Source organism: Cibotium barometz, chromosome 60 (genome assembly GCF_041138505.1).
Source record: "Cibotium barometz isolate CiBa-2024 chromosome 60, ASM4113850v1, whole genome shotgun sequence".
NCBI lineage: Eukaryota > Viridiplantae > Streptophyta > Polypodiopsida > Cyatheales > Cibotiaceae > Cibotium > Cibotium barometz.
Window position 1 is genome coordinate 17,301,318 of NC_141105.1, and position 22,883 is coordinate 17,324,200.

The 22,883-nt window shown below is 38.7% G+C and overlaps 1 protein-coding gene across 2 annotated transcripts; it reads left to right on the forward strand.

Annotated features, from left to right (window-relative positions):
* Positions 1–2,189: 2,189 nt before the first annotated feature.
* On the forward strand, positions 2,190–5,471 carry LOC147605062 (uncharacterized). 2 transcript variants are annotated; one of them, XM_086794240.1, is made up of 5 exons: positions 2,190–2,324; positions 2,769–2,963; positions 3,129–3,203; positions 3,417–3,557; positions 4,396–5,471. In XM_086794240.1, the coding sequence occupies exons 1-5, from the start codon at positions 2,322–2,324 to the stop codon at positions 4,810–4,812; spliced, it is 831 nt and encodes a 276-aa protein (XP_086650366.1). In that variant the 5' UTR covers positions 2,190–2,321; the 3' UTR covers positions 4,813–5,471. The 2 variants fall into 2 exon arrangements, with proteins under 2 accessions (XP_086650366.1, XP_086650365.1); XM_086794239.1 differs by having other exon boundaries at positions 2,275–2,480.
* The last annotated feature ends 17,412 nt before the right edge of the window (positions 5,472–22,883 follow it).

Below are 22,883 nucleotides of genomic sequence, written 5' to 3' on the forward strand. Positions count from 1 at the left end.
ATCAATGAAATCGAATGACCCCATTAACTTTTTTAAAGTAGCATTTTCAACCTCTTATTTGTGGTTAATATTTTCCTTGATTTTGCAAGTTATGGTTCAATGAGTTTATGGCCCTTAAAATGGTGTATTAAGATGTTTCTTGATTGTTTATTTAAATGTCACTCAAAACTTGAAAGGTACCTCTTGGAAGAATGATTAATGATCATTTTCTCTTGGTCCATTGCAAAAAAGTGAAGATTCACTTATGTTCTTGTAATCACTATTCCATTAGCTCGCAATTTGGAGATTAAATAAGAAATTGCTTTCTTTAACAGGCTTGATTACAAGAGCACATGTATCTTCATACAATACAATGAGAAGGTTAACCCAAGAAAAAAATCCACCTTGAAAAATGTATCATAAAGAAAAACTCAAGATCCAATGTATTAATTACAAAAAGCACATGGGAGAGATGTTGAACAAGGTACATAAAAAAGAAGTACTTATGAATGGTGGTTGAGAAACATATGAGACATAAAAAGGTGGATAAGTGTAGTGGTATGATGTGAGGGGAAGTATTGTTACATTTTACCATCAACATATAATGTGGAGAAATGTGTGTGTGTGCACGCAGGCACACGTTCGTGTGTGTGCATGCATGTGTGTGTGAAAAATGTGTGTGCGAGAAACGTGTGTGTGTGTGTGTGTGTGCGTGCGTGCACGCACACATGCATGCGTGCATGTATGTGCATGCATATATACGTGTTTGTGTGCACGCATGCATGTGCATGTGTGTGTGTGTGTGTGTGTGTGTGTGTGTGAGAGAGAGAGAGAGAGAGAGAGAGAGAGAGAGAGAGAGAGAGAGAGAGAGAGAGAGAAATGCTCCCATGTTGGAACATGTCGAAACTTATGCTTCCATGAAGTGGGCCCATATCTCAGTTCTTTATTTGATTTGATTCTCAAAGACTTAATGAGAAGCCATATAGAATTTCAATGTGTGGGTTTGTCAATGAAACTGTCAATGAAACTATCCTATCACCATGTCTTATTAGCAATCTTGTCACCTTTGGCTGTTTTTGTTGGCCTATATATGGAGAAAGGAGAAAACTTACTAAACTTTGCACTAGCCTTGCTTTGATAATGCACAGTGTTAAAACATGTGCTCTAGGGACCTACATATACCTCTTAGCAATGAGGGTGGAAAATGGGAAGCATACCTTGCACATTGGTGTTAGGCTTCTATCTCAATTGGTGAGATGAATGGTTACATTGTCAATGAACAAGGTGGCATATGTCTAGAATTGGCTCTTTACAACATCATAGTGATGAGGATGAGGAGGATACTTAATAGTATGACACTATAATTAGTCTTAGTGAGTCATCTTTTATAAAGAGGCCGATGAAGTTATAGAAAGGAAAGATTCAGAAGAGTAAGAGTCATCTTTTATAGAAAGGCCGATGAAGTTATAGAAAGGATACAAGTTTGCACCTGTCTTGCACATGTGCAAACACGTAGACATGTGCACACACACATGCACACAAATGCAAACACATAGACACATGCACGCACACACAAAGTGCATGTGTAGGGTGGCTTCACACGTGGCTCCTTGATATAAGGTTTGTTTGGGTCCATGTGACCAAATTGTCTTCGATGGGGGGAGGGGGGTCTTAGAGGTTGTATATGAATTGAGGGTAGGCTCTGTTAGGCACGAGAGGGTCTGATGGCATGAAAGAAGCCTATTTTGTGAAGCCACTCAGGGATGGGAGTGGATGTTGGCTCAGGTGTGGGAGGCATTATTGCGGGCGGGTTGCGTGTGGCATGTGAATTATCTCAAAGGGAGATAGAGATATATGTTGGGGTTAGAAAGGGAGGTGGGAGGGGGCCATAGGAAGGGACATGACACCAAGAATTCTAGCAGTCTCATGAACAAGGAGACAGCTAGAAAGGCAAAATGGGCATGGCCTTATGTGAGCCACTCACCAGTGCTCTCTTGTTTCTCCTTTTATCTTGAAGCTTTGTTCATTCAGCTGAGCTGGCAACAAGAATTAAAATAAAAGAAAATCCCCAAAAAAAGAGTTTTTTTTTTAAATTTCAAAACAAAGCTCAAAGAAACCTCGCTTTGCCGCATGGTTTGATTTATGCGTTAGCTTGGTTTTGCGCGCGGTTAGCCACCCTGCGTGGTTTAGAGTCGTTGGATGGTCAGAATCGACGGTGTAGATGATGCCCCTCCTGTTGTGCGTTCTTCCTTCTTTTCCTCCTTTTAGCTCGCCATTTTGCACACTGCAGCTTCCATTGCTGCCCTAGCCCAATTAGCTCAAATCCTAACCCCTCTGCAGCCATGGTGAGCAATCGATCAGTCTTCACCTCCATTATCTGTTCATAATCTCTGCAATTCCGACCTTAATCTTGCCCCATTTGTTTTCCTCCTTTCAATCATCCCTGATTCCTGACAAATCTACACAAAGTCTCGGCTATGGCGACCTTAATCCCATCCAATGTAGTTGTTCATCTCCAGCTATTCCATATTCTATCAAAATTTACACAAATCCAATAATAATCAGCCTCCTAATTCTTGCAAACTTTGACTAGATGTGGCAACCTTACATACACCCTATTCGATCTCAACAAAAATCCCTAATTATTGCATAATCCGCACATAATTTTTTCTGTGGAGATCTAATCCCCTTGACACCTGTTTTCTCGTAATAAATCTTCAATCTGTGATTTTCCCGACTTGAAACCCTAATATTCACTTGCGTTTGCTCTTGTTTTTTTTTCCCTGCAGGTGGGATATGCATTGGATGATTCTCTGCCCCAGAAGCCTGTGTGGCTGGACGTCCTGCTTGCTGAAAAATTCTTTGCGGCCTGTGCAAAGCACGATTCTACCAAGAAGAATGAGAAGAACATCTTCTGCCTGGATTGCATTTCCGGCATCTGCCAGCATTGCGTTGCCGATCACAATTCGCATCGATTGCTGCAGGTTTGTGCTGCTAATCTTTTCAAAACTGTTAATTAGTTCTTGAATGATAATCTGGTCAATTGCTTGTGCAATCCGCACTTCAATTCTATCTTTTCTTTGCAATTTGTGGGACTCCGATTGGGATGTGCATTTTCTGACGTGAAAGTCGATGATCTGAGCTTGCAGATTCGTAGATATGTCTACCACGATGTAATCAGACTCCATGATATCCAGAAGCTGCTTGATTGCTCCCGGGTGCAGGTATTCTGGCTCAATTTCTCACGGGCTTCTGCTATGCAATACGAGCTGCGTGAATATATAGCTCTACTTGACTAACCTTGCAGTCCCTGGTTACCCCGCTCGGATTTCATTTGCACGCCCTGATCAACCTTAATGGATGCTTTCTTTGAATACAATTTTGAAATTTTAAGAGCTTTTCTAAGTTGAACTTTGTGGGGGGATCGTGTTGCGCAGACATACATAATCAACAGCGCCAGAGTGGTGTTTTTGAATGAGAGACCGCAGCCAAAATCGACCAAAGGCTTGGGCAACACTTGCGAATCGTGTGAAAGGAGCTTACAGGATGCGTACAAGTTCTGCTCAGTGGCTTGCAAGGTGATTAATCAGTGTCATACGCAATATTATATTAGACATGGATGCTCCCGGCTACTGCATTTCGGCATCCTTTGTCTGAATTACTTTGAGTGGATTGATTGAAGCTTTTTCATTATTGTGTTATTTTAGTAACATTCTGCTCTATGACGATCTCAACGTGGTCGAGTTATTCATTTGATTATTGATATGGCACACTGTGGTTGATTTTAGTCTAATGAAGTTGATCTGAGTAAAATGGAGATATTTGCGGAATTGTTTGCTAATTAATTATGTGAGCATGTGCTATAGATGCATTCTGGCTGTTGAAGTGATTGAAATAGAAAGGCACTAGATGGTAGTGGAGTGATGTGAGGAACGGCTATGTGCACAATTGTGGCTGTTTTGAGTAATTCAAATGGTAAGAGGGCAGCTTATTGAGAGATTTGAGCCTCAGCTTTTATTATGGCTGATACACCGCCCTGAAGTAATTAAGGGGGATTATTTGCTTGTCGATTAACGCTAGCATCAGATACAAGATTCAATTTGTCTGAAAGAATGATGTTAATGAAAGGGAAGTGAACATTTTACCGCTGATCTTTCGGCTGATTTTTTGTCTAGAAGGACGCGGATCTTACCGCTGTAGTGAACATCTGGCTAACCTTCTGAATGTCAGACTTTGTCTGTGCCACTGTAATCTTTTTTCTCATAATCACTTCCTCAAAAAAGAAGAAGTGCTTGTAGCTTGATGCTAGCAAGGATTATGGTGCAATTTGGCTGAACAATTCATGGTGAAAACTGAAGGACGAGGAATGAACGTATTTAATGATGGAGGGGGGTGGGGGTGTTTGTGTGTGTGCAGGTGGAAGCGGCCTTCAAGCAAGGCAAGGAATCAGTGGTGCAGAGCGGCGTGGTGGAGCGCTTATGTGAGTCTCAGGTATCCTCCGAAGGGGCAGATTGTACAGCCGCAGAAACGGAAGCTAAGGCTGTGATGATGATCAAGGCCAGCTCTGATCAAATGGACGAACAGCTTCTGCTATCTCCCACGTCTTCTGAATCCACCGCAACAGACGGATTTGCCTGGGACAACGTCTCACCTTCTTGTTTCTGCAGCAACACAGCTATGTCCCATCCTCTGCACCTACATCACCACAGCGATGGATCCCTCATTAAGGTCTCCAAGCCATTTGACTCTGGAGCTACTTCGCCTCGCTCGGTGATCATCTCTTCTTCTCTCAACAGAAGAAAAAGCAAGCCTCGCAGATCACCTTTCTGTTGATTAATAATCAGCAGACTTGATCAAATCCACATCTCAATCCTTAGCAAAACAAAGCTCAATCTACATCTTAATTTAAATGCAAATCACCGCTTAATCCACACGTTAATCCGCAGCAACCACAGCTCAAATCCACAGCTTCATCCACATATCATTCCCAGCTCAATCCATACGTTTATCCGCAGCAAACCACACCTTCATCCACCTCAATCCGCCGCAATCCTCAGTTCAAATCCATATCTCAAACCAGATCTTACTCCGCTCAATATTTTGGTGTTCATCGCTTCTTGCATGTGGCAGGAGCCTGTTTTTGTCTACAGAGCTGTAACCAGTTCTTACGCAGGTACTCACTGGAGGGGTTAATCGCAATCATAATCGCACCTTAATATACAGAAATCAGCCGTCTGAAAGCATAATTGCAAGAACTTGCTATAGACATAGGCATATTAAAGAATCCTTGAGAAGCCGTGATGATGGTGCCTCTCAGTTGATATCTGATTTTGGATTTGTAGGATTAAGAAGCTGGTTGTCTCCAAGTTTTTGTGAGCAGAGGGATCAACTTGGTGATCCCTTCTCTCTTCGCAATTAATATTGTAAACGAAGGATGCATTCTTTCATTGTCTTCGGGCCTCAGTAATTTCGATTCCATACAGGATTTACATGTGGTCCGTGTATGCAATTATGTAAATTCGTCCACATTTTGAGCGGATTTTATCTAGTTACAGATGTTTTGATGTTATGATTAATGCGTTTAACCAGAGTGTAATTTGCTTTGAATTGATTGATCCACATTTTTCCTACAACCAGTCAATCCAAATGCAATGAATCCCTGAAAGCAGTAGGCAATATTAAGAAATTTGATTGAATCTGCATCATTCATGAGACTCTGAATCTCATATGGAATGGAAATCTTGGACTTATTAGAAGATTATATTAGTAGCAGCATCCACCTTCAATGAAGCATCTAAGTGTGTGTGCACAGTTAACTAAACTACATAGACATCACCCATATTGACCATCACTCTTATCACCTGTTGTCACTTCTGTATATGATCAAAGCATATTGGCAGTGTGCCAAAAAAAAAGTTCTTATTAAAAGATGAAAAACTGTAAACTTTCATTTCAAAAGCAAAAAATTATGTAGTACTATTGAAAAGTCCCAAAAAGTTTTCCTTCTACCAAAATTTGAGAAATTTAGTCTTAATTTATGTCGGTACTTTATTTATAAATTCGAAAGTTATTAATCGCAACCACTTTTTTATATTAGAAACCTTTGCAGGCACACAACTTTTTTATAATCAAAACTTTTTATACATGCATATGTATAACATAAGAAAGCTTACACGTATGAAAATACGAGAAAAACCTCTCTATTAGTTGTAATATGCACAACTCTCACTTCACATACATTATTAAAGTCCATTATTTACACCTACTTTTACCATGTTTTTTTTAAGAAATTGTATTGTGTTGTGATTGTGAGAGTTTGGCACTGATAGTAGATTGTTTTTATTTTGAACTCATGGGTGTAAACCAAGGCTCTAACTCATGTAAAAGTTGAACACCCTAATGACTTCACCATAATCTACAATCCTTGTGATTTAGTTAGCAACCTTTTAACTACAACAACCATGCTTATATATATGCCTATGCATGCTTATGATGTTCAATATTGATCCCCTATTGAAATTTGGAATTATTGTATTTATACATTTAACTTGGAGTCTCATCCAATATGTATTGAGGTATTGATAAATATGTCTAATTGAGTGCTACTTTGATAAGACCTTATATTTGATCATGGTTACAAACTAGATCTTGAGAGTCTTATTTGATCAATATTGTTTATAGATAACCTATTCTCACATAAAGTCTACTAGTTACACATTAGGCTATTTCCACTCGGTCCTCTAAGTGCGTATTAAGACTCATGAGGTTACTTCACAAGCTATCCTACCTTGTGTCCACATTAAGCATGCAAACCATATGCAATGGACTTGCAAAGTTTGAGCTCTCACCTACAAATTTGATTAATTTTAATACTTACAAAATTACAAGTATTTAAGTAATATTCTTTTAAAAATAATTTATAATTTTTTTGAAATTGCAACCTTCCAGATTTATTTACAAATTTACTTCCATAACTAGACCTCAAATCAATGCTATATAGTAATGTCTATAGATCATGTATTCCCAAATAAATTCTACTAGTTACACAATAGGTTGTTTCCACTTGGCCTAGTATGTGCGTATTAGGACCCATGGACTACTTCACAAGAAGGGACTCTGTGTTTAGAGCCATCTTACCTTGACATTAAGCATGCAAACTATATGCAATGGATGGACTTACAAAGTTTCTGTTTTCACCTATAGATATTTGATTATTGATTTTCAATACCAAAAAAAATACATGTATAGTAATATTTTATCATAAAATCAAACAAAAAAATTTGTGACATTTTAAAGTAGTAATTTTTTAGATTTGCTTTCCATGAATACTTTCATCAATGTACTCCCACATGGTTGCCATAGTATGCTCAGTCGTCAAAAAGCTATAAGAGATGGTGATTTCTTGGAGGGGTTGTATTTCCTCTTCATACAATTGTCCCGACACTCATTCTCTCTAATCCCCATATGTCTCTACACACCCTTATTTACACACTTGGTCCACTTGTCACATTCATCAACACAGACACTGCCAATGTGAAATCTTCTCTCTTTTTTGCATTAAAGTAGATGCCATGAGACTAACTAGCCAACTAATCACTTTTTGTACTACTTTTACAAAATTTCAAAGTATATAGGCTTTAAGTTGGCCCAATTTCATCAACATGTGCTGATTAAATATGGTTGCACTTAAATGGTTACAGAGTAGTAGAGGAGGGCAAAGGTGGATATGTCACACTAATAAGCTATTCCAAGCATCTATGCTCACACAAAGTCAACGACAAGACAAGTAAGTTTTAATGAGGCACTAATAAGTTCATCTCGCAATGCAAGTTTTAAGATGATAGGAGTCACTTTGATTCATTAACAATACTAGTTTTTAAAGATGAATCGAAGTCACTCCGATTCATTAACAATACTAGTTTTTCATTGGTCTTTGTAACACTATCAATCTGATTCGTTAACACTACTAGTTTTTAATCGGCCTCTATAAAGGCAAGCCTAGGTAGCCATTTACATTTTTAGCCTAACAATCATTTGAAAAATATGAGGTGAAAAATATTGTCCTCCTCTCTCTCTCTCTCTCTCTCTCTCTCTCTCTCTCTCTCTCTCTCTCTCACACACACACACACACACACACACACACACACACACACAAACAAACACACACACACACACACACACACACACACACACACACACACACACACAGAGAGTCACACTAGGGCTGAAATTTGCCAACATGTCTTGGACTTCAAATTTTTTCTTAAACGGGAGTAGTGCTCACACAAAACATTTTTCTTAACCGGGAGTAGTCCTCACACAAAACTTGAAGGACACGGGAGTAGTGCTCACACAAAACATTTTTCTTAACCAATCGAAAAACTTATGACTTCAAAATTCATTAGGTCTTTCTTAAAAATTCATAGATTTTACAACTATATTGTGTCTTAAATGTAATAAGATTGGTAGATTTTTTGAAATTGAGAAAATTAGGATTCCATGGGTGCTCCTTGCCTCTATGGAACACAATTAAGGCTGAATATCTATGGGTAACTTGGTTAACTGGAATAAAAAAGGTGTTTAACAATGTGCAAACCTTTATGATATGTGGTCTAAGAGATGGCTTATGCATGTGCATGTGCATATAAAATTGATTGTGGAGGCCTCATTCAAAGCATGCTAAGCCCGACTGACAATGATTACCTTAATGAGATGCTCCAAATCATTGAAGTTGGTGAGGAATATGATGAGACAATTGCAGTGATCAAGAAGAGACAACTCAAGAAGTGGATGAAGAGATAGAACTGACTAACTAGGAGGCAACCCAAGTTAACTACATTAAGGAATTGTCTGCACTCAAAGAAACCATAGAATCGTTTTGTGTTTAATCTTTGCTTTAATTGCACGATAGAAGTTACAGTTCTTCGATTAAAAAAACATTTTATGTACTCTCTTTATTTTAATATAAATCTAACCGCTTCACTAAAAAAAAAGGAAATTGAGAAATTTCTATTTACAAATAAAAATTAAGAAGCTTGGAGGTCCACTGTATAAAGATTTTATTTACTAGGTATTAGTCATTTACATGTAAAAATTAAGAAGCTTGGAATTCCATAGTATAAAGGTTTTATTGACTTGCTTATAGTGATTTACCACTCATTCCTCAAACTAGGGCAAGCTCAAAACTTACAACCTTTGAGAATCGAATTTTTTTTTTTGTTGGCCGAGGAGCGTGTAGCTCAACTGGGAGAACCGTCGGGCTCCACGATGAGGACCCGAGTTCGATACCTAGGGGCTACACGACGGATGGCATGCACAAATGCACCCCTCGCTGAAAAAAAAAGGAATCGAAGGGTTTTCCTCGAAAAATTAAAGTTCCGTGGAGCTAAAATACAACTGAAAAGCCTTAAATTTTGTGGAATTTTCAGAATCAAGAAAAGATTGAAATGTGCAAGTAATAAAAACGGAAATGCTGAAAGTCCATTGTGTATAATGTTGGGCTATACAGAGTTGCAAATGCATGTGTGCTTGTAATAAATAGTAGTACAAGGAGTGGTGGTGTTAATACCATAATGACTTGTCATTCCTCCACTTCTTGTAAGGTGGATGTGCAGAGCAAGGGGGTTATTAAAGGAGGAGTGGGCCGTTGATGGGTTGTACAAAATAACATTTAAAATTAACATGCATTCCATATATAGTGTAAGCTATATTTATTATTGTTATATAATAACATGTATGCATGTCCCCCTCATAATTAAACACCCCTTTCGCCTTCAGTCATTGGCAGACAAGCATGACTTTGTAATTTGTGTACATTACAATAATAATAATATGCATGTCCCGCTCATTATTAAATACCTTTTCGCCTTCCGCCATTGGCAGACCAGAATTTGAAATTCCTCATCATTTTTTAAACAATAACAGTTTTTTTCCCCCCCCTTTGTTTGAAAAACAAGACCAATTCTTTTTTCTTGGGTCATGCATCATGCGGCTGCCCAATAGCATTTATTCTTTTAAATGCTCAACTATTTTTTTCAAAAATATTTGGAATTAGTTAATAGGCCTGACGGCTATACTACTTTAAAAAATAAACAGGTTTTTATGGCATCAAACAAATTGACAAAAAGGCCCAATTTTTTCATTCAATATTTTATTTGCAGTTTTTGGGCTCTGTTTTATTGGTCGAAGTTCCAACGTGTATCGTGGTTTGGGATTATATTTTTTGTTTGAACTTTGGAGAATGGGGGGAGCTTCTTGTCACATTATTTTTGTAAAGAGATCTTCCCCTAAAAACCAAAAAAAAAAAGGTTTAAAAAACTAATATTTGTACATATTGAGCACTAAGAGCCATTTCTCACCTTGATCAAGGCCTCCTAGTAATATTTGTACATATTGAGTACTAAGAGCTAGTAGTAGGCCTAAAACTTGCAACCCTAGCTAGAACTTCAAAATTTAGGAAATTGAAGGCCTTATAGGTACCTTAGCCTTCATGCGACACCCACATTACTCACAAAAATTCACTTGGGATGGCCTTCTTGGAAACAAAATTTTTAAGGTAGCCTTCCTATGAAGCTTTGGAAGGCGAAAGCTGCAAATTTTAACGCCTGCTACCAACATCGGCCCACCAGCTTTTGTCCAACCTTCACACTTACAAGAAATAACGCAATAGCTCCCTTCAACATAATAATCTTTCATTTTGACACAATGAAACATGTGGCCTCAAAAAGAGAGAGCAGTGGCAATGGTGACGGCTAGGATTAGGTATTAATTAGGGTTTCTATTTTTCACCCCTTACACACTGTCTTCCCCTTCCCTTGCTCTAGGGTTAGGTATTGATTAGGGTTTCTAGTTTTTCACCCTTTACTCATTGTCTTTCCATGCCCTTGCTCTATTAAAACCATTCCCAAGTCCCTCCCTAGGGGGGAGGCTGCAAGGTGCTCCCCCCTTTGTTTAGTGGAATCTCCATGCCGATTCAGCACACCTAATTGCCTCCTGTGTGCCCTACATGTCTTTGGCACTAGGTCATCTTGGTCAACCATACATCGTCCCTCCTGCAAAGTCCCTAAAGTGGTCTCCACCATAAGAGGAACTTTATTCATGAGCCCATACCAAACATGCATGGGCATGCATGGCAGCAAGTGCCTGACTACATCCTGACTCCAGGAAACTCACCCGTGTTATAGTCGTCGACAGTTGCTTTTCTGGTAGAATCTCAATCTTGCCAGTTCCAACGTCCTTTAGCATACTGGAGAATCGTGCAAGGAACCAGGTAACGTTCGCCTCTTCAAACCCATCCTTGGATATAGAGATGATTCTACCAACAATCAAAAGAAGCTCTCTCCTAGCCATGGAAAAACCAAGGAGCTAGAAGACAGCCAGATAGGCATATTAATCATGGCACTTCACAAGGACATCTCCTTTTCTTCTCCTCGACTTAAGAAAGACAAAGGAGGAAGCGGATTCATCTCCAAACAAGAGGATAATAGAAGGATAGAAGGTAAGATTTCCATTTCCTTTCCTATCCATTCGGTGAAGGATAGAAGGTAAGATTTCCATTTCCCTTCCTTTCCATTTGGTGAAGGATTGGATGGAATTCTAGCGGTCCAGATCTCTGATTGGCCTGTGTCATGGCCCTCAACCACTAGTTGAAACACTCACAGGTTGGACTAGGACAAACTGACTATCTAGGGGGTTGATTATTGATCAAATCCAATACCTTCCTAACAACTACTTTAGCTTTCTATTCAAAGATGGGGGCATGGCCCTTAATATTCTAGGAGAGCTGGGCAATGGATCTCCCCACTTTCCTTGTCCCGATGGCCCCTGATTTCTAATGGATTGAAACCTACAAAAGCCCAATTTGGGTTGAGTTCCCTGACCTCCCCTTGCATTCGCATTCATTTCTCAAACTTATTGTGGAACCATTGGTGGGAAAACTCCTTGGACAAAGACCCCATGTACATTTTAACCTGAGGTGACACTCACAGGCCCTCATAGAAATGGACCTCAGGCAATCCCCGCCAGAAACCCTAACTATTAATTTGGGGAGAGAAGACCTATTCATTAATCAACCCATCATTTATAGAAATCTAACTGCCTGCTTTCACTACAACAAGAATAGTCACAATATAAGGAACTATCCGATTAAAACTTCTCCACCTATCCATGACAAGAGCAACTAACCCCTTTCAATGACTATCCCAAGGAATAATGATGGACTTCAATAGATTTATAGAAACGGTAAGAGTCAGAAGGTGAATTAGAGGAGAACCTCGTCCCGTGGCAAAAAAACTAACGGATTTGCTCCCTTATTAGTTGGTTTGACTGACTCCTCCCAGGTGAAGGATGTCCATGTTCAAGTCCATTCATAGGAGGAGTTTGTGCCAAGTACTCAAAAGGTTAATTTGAATTCTGACAATCTAGAAAGAGACATAGATAATATGAGTTTTCAAGATGACATTCCCTTGGTGTTTCCTACCCACTAGAAGAAGAGAGACTCCCAGGCCTATCCTCCTGATAGTAAGTCCTATTGAAAAAAAAAACTTCCAATCAAACATCAGCTCTTCAAGGCCTAACGTCTCAACCCCCCCTTCAAGAGTTCCCTATGCAAGATATCTCAACTTCAAAAAGGAGGATCTCTAAATTAGGTGAAAGTATCGAGTCTCCTATTCCCTTATAAAAAGGTTCCCTCAAGTAGAAGTAATCCCATCTCAAAAAATAAAAAGAAATGATGTTAAGTTAAATTTTATCATTTAATTCCAAGGGGCTCACAGATCCCCACTAAGCCAGTATGATGAAAAACTGGTTATATAAGGAAAATATTAGTCCTAACTATTTGTGCATCCAGGAGGTTGACACTGGACATGATCTGATGTGTCCAACTTGAGGAAAATATCTTAGGACCATATCTGGCATGTCAGTGATCATCCCCATGGCAGAGGGGGAAAATCATTAGGGATCTATAGAAGATGATCCAAATTAAATATTGGTCAAAGAGTTGACCAATAATGGTCCAAATCCATTATTGGTTAAAGAGTTAACCCATCCAATAGATGGATAGCTGTGAAAATGCAAACTGAGATTCAATGGTATATAGTATCCATGTATGTTGTAGGTCCTGCTAGCTCAACGCCTTAGCTATGAGATCTCTTCTCCATCTAGATCTTCCCATGGTTATTGTTGGTGACTTTAATATGGTTGAGTCATAGCAAGAAAAACTACAAGAGTTGGGTCTCACTATTAAATGGCAAGAATTAAAGGCATGAATTTGGAATGCAAATCTTTTCTTGACCTAGTGGATTTAGTCTCAAAACTTGAATTTACGTGGTCAAATGGGAGGTTGGACCCTCATATCAGGAAGGCTAGGTTACTTAGATGCTATATGAGTTCTCCCTTAGAAATGGAACATAATAACTCTAAGGTCACTATATAACATTCTACCCAATTTTTTTATTGTAAACCTATTTTGGTGTTTATTAAAAAATCTAGAAGGTTAAAGCTACCTAGTTCCATGTAGATTTTAACTCACCTATTGTCAAATCTGATCCATAAGAGTTTTTTCAAAGAAAGGTTGGTAAGATATTATCTCCGGCAAAAGTGTGGGCGAGTACAATCAAGGAGACCCAGAAACTTACTGAGGCTAGTTAAACCTATAGGTGACCAGATAGAAGTAAAAGAAGAAGAGAGAAGCTAGAACTATTGAGAAAACTTGAAGTTGAAGTTAATAAGGTTGATAGTACCATCCAACCCCTCTACCTTGAAACCAAAGATGGCCTGAGGAAAGAGAAAGAGATTGACTCCAAACACATCCAACTCTTACTTAGGGAATGGTGGGCACGAAAAGGCAATAGGGCCACAAAGGAAACCTTTGCATATCTGAAGAAAAAAAGGAATGAGTAGACTTTTCCAATGTTAAGAGATAGTCTAGGTAATTTGGCAATCACAAATGAAGAAAATTTAGGTATATCCAAATCCCACTTTAAAGCTATTTTTAGTTCCCCTCATACCTTGTCTACTACTAGGTGGCCTGTTCTAAAATTGCTCTTTTTAAAAGAAGAAAACTTTCCTCTCTTCTTTAGTTGCCATGTTGAAAAAAGACATTTTAGAGGGGGAACTAAGAAAGCTATAGACTCTCTGAAAAATGGCAAAAGCCCGAGCTTGGATGATTTGCCAAGTGGATACTTTAAATGCTTCAAGAGCTTCATGGTCTCTCCCCTTTTGCAAGTTTAGAAGGGATCCATTCACTTTGGGGCCCTCCTGAATCAATCAATCAAGGGGTGATTAAAATCATACACACAAAAAGGATGCCAAGGATATCAGGGGGTAATTGGAGGCCTATCACCATGCTCTCCTCTGCCTACAAGTTTTTTGGTAAAGCCCTTGCTAAAAGGTTATCAGATCATCTGGATGCCTAGGTCAGAAAAGAATAAAAGGGGTTCATAGATACATTTTGGATGCAAGTCATCTAACCAAGACTTCATTTTCTTCAACACTAACTTTGACAAAGCTTATGATAGGCTAGAATGGGACTTCATTCTACAATATTTGCATGACAAGGATATTAGGCCAAAGTTTATAAAGTAAAAATATATTAAAAATGAATTTTGTTTAAAACTTCTAAGACTTACTTATAGTTCACAAAATTCTGAAATTCACCTTCTAAGAAATATAATGATGAAATTAAAGTAGGCCACATAAGACCACCACAAAAAATTGATGCTAAGAAGAATGCATAGATACCAACGGAGCACATTCTTGCCTAATTATACTTCTTCCAATATGTAGGTAGCACAAGTTCTTATCATGCTAGTTAGCATGGGTAAAGATTACTCCCTAAGGTATTCCACTTTTTGAGTAGAAAAATTAGATTAAAAATTATAAAGTTTAAATAAGGATATTTTTTCTATTTCTAAGTATACCCAATCTAACCATACAAGAATTTCCTAGAATCAACCATTCACTCTACCTATTCGATCTAACCATACAAGAATTTCCTGAATCAACCATTCACTTTACCTATTTGATAGTATTCATCTTATGTTACACATATAATTAAGATATCACAAAGATAAGAAATTAGTTAATTCTAAAAAATGGTTCTAGAAAATAAGTTACGTATGCTAACCCCCTAATGTGATCCAATAAATTTTACTCATATTTTTTAATTAGTTATGTAACCATCTTCTTAGGCTTCTTGATTGTATTCAAACAAGGATAATTGTTCTAATTCTAAGTATAATTGATCTAACCATACAAGAATTTCTATTCTCTCAACTCATGTTACTCGTTCTTGCAACCGTCGCCACCCGAAACTCGAGTTGATTCTGCGACACGCCCAGAGGAGGACAAGGTGCTATCTTGTATCATTTGAGGCTGGTTCAGCATGTATCCCCATACATAGTCATTCTATATCTCCTTGTACATATAATACGGGCTCCTCCATCTACTTTTACAGGTGCCCAGCCAAGCGCCCGACCAACTTCGATGCAAGCTAGTACTTCAGCTCAGAGATTACCATTGGACATATCTGAGCAGTTACAAAGGATGTCAGTTCATGAGTCTACTACTCACCCTGTTAAGGAGCCAAGATCATATACCCCTCCCAGTGCCCACCCTATTCTACACCCCAACACGATGGCTCCAACACGCTAATCCCACAAGTATATAAATACCGCACTTGCTAAATCCAAAAAGCTGATCACTCTTCCGCGTGCTGAACCAGGAAGTGGATGTCTTCCGTTTGCTAACCTGAAAGTTGCAACCAGGGGGGGTGGACATCCAACACCGTAGTCAGGCATAGCAGATCTTCTAATGGTTGGCACGCCCACAGTACGTGCCTTACTTGATACAACTATAGATGGTGTACATACACATGAGACAAAGGCAACAAAAACAAATTCTCAAACAGGCCATTTCAAAAGCTTAGAAGGTAACGACATGCTCCAATATGGGACTACAAAGCTATACTCAACTGTGCACACGACAAGGCAAAGCTCGGCACGGGTAAAGCGGAGTCGGAGGTCTTCAAGCAGAACTTCAGGCTGCGGGAAAGGAGAAAGCGTGTTGGTAGAAGGTGACCCTCTGAGTTCCGGGAGCCATCATTCTAGTGCTCAGAATGCAGCACCCACCAAAAGGAGACTCTATCTGAAGCAATCCAGATGGGCTAAAATGGAAGCCAAGGATGACAACCCACTTCAACCAGATTTGGATGTACAGGTGGTGCCGAGTTAGCAAGGATGGTGCTAATTTGTTTAGAGTCCAATCTAGCATCTGCCCAACATTCTATGAATTCGGCATGTACAATCAATATGCTAGAGCTGGGAGGACTTGGCTGATGAGTCGGAGGGCATGCAAGCATTGTGGTAGCAAGCAGCATAGGTCTAGTGACTGTGTGACCTGCAGGTAGTGTGGCCAACACGGCCATCAAACCAATGACTGCTTGTACCATGTATGTGGCCAATGCGGAGTCAAAGGTCACAACTCTCGTGTGTGTCCACATGCAGTGTTGGAATAGTTTAAGAATGTCTGAAAGATCCCTGCCCCCTCCGCGCAACGAATTCAGGGGTGCTAGCAGCGGAAGTAGCACTTCTTGCGCAGGACAGAGCCTCTCACTCGGGCCTCACCCACAGATATCTAGACAAGAGACTAATCCCTCAGTTCTTCCAAAACCGAACCTGGAAAAACTTCCCTCGCCCAGAAAGCACGGACGATTCCTCGAGGATATTTTTATTCTAACGTAGTCAAGGTCATCACTAACCAAACTGATCCGATCGAACCCATAAGTCACATGGTCAGATCAAGGAAAAGTCTTGCACTTGGATCATAGAGACCAACGCTTTTTTCCTCATCGAGAGGCACAGCCGTTGATTCTTTTCCATAGAACAAGGACTGTCCGGGATTTACTTCATCTATCATACCATAACAGAATTGAGTCTCATTTTAGGGATCCATTAGTCCAGCCTAACCCCATCCAGTACACCATGGGTTAGCCAACCGCCCAACCAACCACTGTAGTGATAGAATCCGTTTAGGAATTTGGTTATGTTTTGTCCTGGGTACCAGGGAAAAGAGTTCCCAAGCCCCCTTAGCCGGTGCTTCATGCAAACTTCAAGATAGTCACACCACTTACACACCCAATATAAAATTGCCTGTTTCACAAATTCAGGTAACTTTAAAACAATCTTTTAATGAAATCATAGTATCACTGATCATAATCCTCCAAAATATCCAGTTGAATTCTAGTTTCCAATCATTCCTTTATTGGTGTACCTATGGCATCATTGGCAACCAGAACGCTCACCACCTGTCCATTCAGGAGCCTTTTCAATAGTTCCTAGCTCATAGTATCCGGAAATATATTCACTTATAAAAATCCAGATAGACTCTCCGTTGAAGATCAGCGAGATCAACCAACAGATCCATATAAAAGAGCCATGGACTCATCCGTCGTTGAGGACCAGCAAGGTCAATCAACCAAATCCATGCCCGAATTCAGAAAACAACTCTTACTCCTTGTTCTAATATCTTCCTCGACGTATGCGTGGGTATCTTCGGTGACCAGAGCCCGAGCATCGTATGGTCAGTACCCTCTAGGATCCTTCGCAGGTCACCTAGCACTTCACTCATAGGCCGCTTCCTTGGTCCCTCATCCACCGTATCGGAAGCTCACCATTTAAATCGAACCGAGGCTGGTCAAGACCTCGGTCGACCGTGTTAGACGTCCTCCGTTGACTCTCCATCTCAGCTGTTGCAACTTTATCACTTAGGTCTCCATGACCTCATTCACAAGACGGTCAAAATGCTTCCCCAGCATTCTTGACATAAAACAGTCATTTAAAAATAGGTCATAAATACAGTTTCTATAAAACAGTCATTTTAAAACAGGTCATAAATACAGTTTCTATAACGAACTCTCGTTTTTCCACATTGTTCCACATCAATCCACATTACTTAATCCAAGTCCAATCATATGTATTCCCATCGTCCTTCATCCATTCTCATCCAATCACATCATTTTCCATCTCATCCATTCTCATCCAATCACATCATTTTTCATCTCATCACATCTTTCCACATTTATACTCATCACATCTCATCCACTCGCATCTTTCCGTATCCACATCTCATCACATTACATTCATTCACATCTCATTCATTCATATCTACCTCGATCCACATCACATCACATCCATTTCACCTCACCTACATACATCACATTCATTGTATCCCCATTCCATCACATACATTCTATTTACATTACATCACGTCCACATCTATCCACATCATATCTCATTCATTCCATCCACTTTACAACACATCCACATCATATCTCATTCATACACATCCCATCTCATTCATCCACATTCATCCAATCATTCACATGCATGACTATCCACATATATCCATCCATACATTCACATCTATCCATACATTCACATCTATCCATGACTATCCACATCTATCCATACATTCACATCTATCACTTCACATCCACATATATTCACATCATATCACATTTCATCCACATCTCTTTACATCCACATCTACATCGCATTCACATCCACATCTCCTTACATCACATCACATCTCATCCACATCCACATCTCTTTTCAGCACATACATCTCATCCACATCCACATCCCTTTACATTACATTCTTTCACATACACATCCACATCCATTTACATCACATTCTTTCACATACACATCCACATCCATTTACTTCCCATCTCACCCTTTCACATATCCTCTCATCTCATCATTCACATCCACATCCATTTACTTCACATCTCATCCACATTCATTTTCATCACACCACATCCTATCACATCCCATTCACATCTTATCATATCCATTCATATCCTATCGCATCCCATTTACATCTCTATTCACATCCTATCACATCGCATTTACATCTTATCACATCTATTCACATCCTATCACATCCCATTTACATCTTATCACATCTATTCACATCCTATCGCATCCCATTCACATCTTATTCCCATTTAGTAGCTTTCCATATTCTTTCTCAATTTTTCAAATGAATTATATTCAATATTCCTCTTTTGAATAAAAGAATTCATGGGATTTACAAAAATCAATTCTAACCATATTTTCACTTTTGATAAATATTCATAAATTGAATTATACTAAAAATTTCTCTTTTTTCCATTTAATTTCTTGGATCTTAAATATCATGGAAATTCCTCTTTTTACATTTAATTGCTTGAATTCTAAATGTCATGGAAATTTCTCTTTTATCATCAAATAAATTTATCTAAAATTTCTCTTTTCTTTAATAAAAATATCCATTAATTCAATATGCCAAGAATTTCACTTTTACTATTTAAATGATTGAATTACAAATGTCATGGGAAATCCTCTTTTATCATATAAATATTTCTCATCCATAAAATAAATTTATTTAAAATTCTTCTTTGAATTTAAATAAAATATCCATTAATTCCAATATGCTAAGAATTCCACTCTTCCTATTTGAATGATTGAATTCCAAATGTCATGGGAATTCCTCTTTTATCATTTAAATAAAATTACCATAATTTTCTCTTTTCTTAATTATTTAATTATACATAAATCTTAAAAATTAGTTTTCCATTGAATGTGATGAAAATCATTCTTTTAGCCTAGGATATTCAATCCTAGAATATGGTAGGAAGTCCTCTTTTCACGTTATGCATAAGAATGAATTATGTATCAATTTCTTAAAAATTTTACCATAGCTCTGCTGCTATTACTGATAATTTTTTAATATTTTTGAAAAGAATAAGACTTAGTAATGTAATTATGATAGTCTAACTATCTTTTAACCTTAAATCCAATTTATGGATTTAACTCATAAGATTACCATAATTTACTGGCATATAAGTATAAAAAACCATTTTCTTAACCTCTAGCTTCACAAGCCTAGAGTTTGATTTGTGAATTGAGAATTTCTCCATATAAGAAGCATCAATTGACTAAAGAATTGGTCATAGGAATGACCATTCTTTGGGGGAGAGAGAGATAAACATAAAAAGCATCCTAATTAAGCATAAATGTAAACTTTTCTTAATTATTCATTACAACTCTTAAGAAAAGCTTGATTTGCATTATAAACACTTAATTTAGAAACTTCTCAAGCTTGAGAGGGGTTGAGAAGTGAAAACATTGAGAATAGTAGAGAAAAACCATAAAATTACACTTTACCTCTTGTTTTTGCTTGCTTCTCTATCTTAGAAGAAGCCCCCAACCAATCAATTGGTTAGTGTGTTGAAAGGAAAGCTCCAAGGATGGTTGAAGAGAGAGAGAGAGGCTCCACTCTCTCCAAAAGTAAAGGATTTTTAAGGGATAATAAAAAATATCATTATTTTAATGTAATACTGGCATGGTATAGTTTACAGATTTCTTCACAAAAGAGTAAGGATCTATTTATAGGTGAGGGAGGTCTCTAACCAAGTCCAACTAGGTTCTAGAATTTTCCACGTTGAATTTGGACAAGATTTGGACCTAGTTTGGCTCCCTTTTGATTTGGTTTGATCCAAATATCACAAATTTTTTGAGTTAAAAACTCCACCACGTGTGAAATAGGCACCTCCTTGAAGTCTCCCCCCCTCCTTATACCAAGGCGTCAAAAATGTATCATTATTCTAAAATATCTCATTTTTTTAGTAATATCTCATAGTTTTTAACTAATAAACCTTGTACTCATTCAACTCTTCATCTTATGTGAGCATTTACTCACTTTTGGGTATTTTCTTTTATTATTTGGATTTATCTCCTCCCCACACTTGGATTAATCCTATTGGTCCATAGGAACCTTAATTGGACCATAATCCAAAAATTTCTGAAAATTTGGACCCTTAGGCTAAGGTCCTTTATACACATTTTCAATTAATTCCAATTGCACATTGGAAAGTTCTTTTTAAATTTCTGTTTCAGGGGAAACCATTTTTAACACTAGGAGGATTTTTATATCCAAAAATATCTCAATTTTGGATTACCTCTCTCTAGATATTTTCTCTCTCCAGGCCAAAACAGGGTAAAACAGGATCTTTCTTCTATTTCAGAGAGGGGAATAATTACAAGACGAGAAGGGGAGGTTCTTACACCTGTATACCTCAAAAGCTGGAGGGAGGAATCTTACATCCTATCCCACTTAAAAAATGCGAGATGTCCTCATCTCGCAGCTGGAGGATAAACTCTTTCCCCTAAGATCGAACTGATTCTGGGGTTCCTTATAGTCTGGTCAACCCAATAGAATCCTGGGATAAAGATCCCTTCATATAGAACTCATTATCAGATAACAATTCATTCAGAACATATCATTCATATCCTTAACACAATAAGGGTCCATTACACCAAAAATTCCATCTGAACATTCCTCCATGGGAATTTCAGTTATGCTAATTTTTAATTTGTCATCCCTTAACTTGATCCACTGGGTCAAGTGTTAACAGTAGCAATCTGTCAGCACAATCCACTAATCTCATAGGTATAAGTCATAATCATCATTGCAAAAGTAGTAAATGCTCATGATGTAGTTCATGGTGATTCTACTAACCTGGTGGTTCATCTAGAAGATGTGGTGCCCAGACACAACGAAGCGGAATCAGTAGAGGTTACCCACAACAGCTGAACAAAATCTGAATATACAGTAAAAGTTGCTCAGAATCCTAATGGATATGGTAGGGATTTTGCCTATATCCTCGCCAAGTGGAAAGCTTTATGTGATATGCATTCCATAGAGTCATGGTCATTAGATACATGGAAGGGGGAGAATGATGGAGATGTCCAAGCCACTTTCTTGAATGTGTTGAATTGCCTATATGCAGTCTTAAACCTGTTGAGGAGCAACAAGCTCTTTTTGAGATCGAAGATAAAGCCGATCTATATGAGGAGAAGTGGCTGGACAGCCACCTGACACCAAAGATGAAGCTCGAGGAGCAGCATGGTTACTGGATACATGCTCAAATGAAGGAGAAGGATACATACATGATGAATGCTCACATGAATGAGTAGGATGGGTTGCAGAATGCACCCATGGATGAGGAAGAGGGTGAGGCAATGGAGGAGCTATGTGGCCGAGAGAGCCTGAGAATGCCCTCACATGATGAGACCCCTTAAAAATGGATATGCAAGACAACATGGAGGACGATCTCCAGGATTCTTTGATGCATCAGAACAAGGGTAAGGTTGGGAAGGAGTAGAGTGGTTGCAAAAGCCCAGAGAAGCCCTCACATATTGAGATCCCTTGGATGGATAAGTAGGTGAATACCCAGAATGTAGCTTATGCTGCTCGGATGATGAGCAAGGGAGATTCGGATGATCCAGATGGTAGTCATAGCCATGATGATGTGTTGGTTATGCTGAAGGTGGTTGAGAGAGCATGGAAGGAGCATGAAGGCTGGAGAGCTAAGTGATGCCCTTGGGATGTCTCTAACCTTGCATCAGGTTTCCCGCATGGTGTAGATAGTTCGAAAAATTCACTTTCCAATTTCCATCGAGAAGATGATGACATAGACTGGTTTGACATGTTGCTTGCCAATGTGACGGTGTGCCTATCCATGGGTGATAGCCTTGCAAAGGTTGATGCAGATTGCTTTGACACCTTGCTACTACAAGAGGATGGGGATCATACACATTATGCTTGTATACGGATGCAGTAGAGCACGGTTTGAGTGTTCTTGATGAGCCTACATAGCATGATGAAGATGTGGATCAAGTGCTTCATTGGCTGCTTATGCACACATTCTTGTGCTATTTAGCATATTTTTTGGCGATGATGTGCCATGTTCATCAAGTCGAGCTCGAGGTGTTGTGCCATTTGGGGTATGTCAGCATGTAGCAGATGTTGGAGCTTCATCAACCTATCCTTTTGATGGGCAGGGTTATGCCTACCCCATG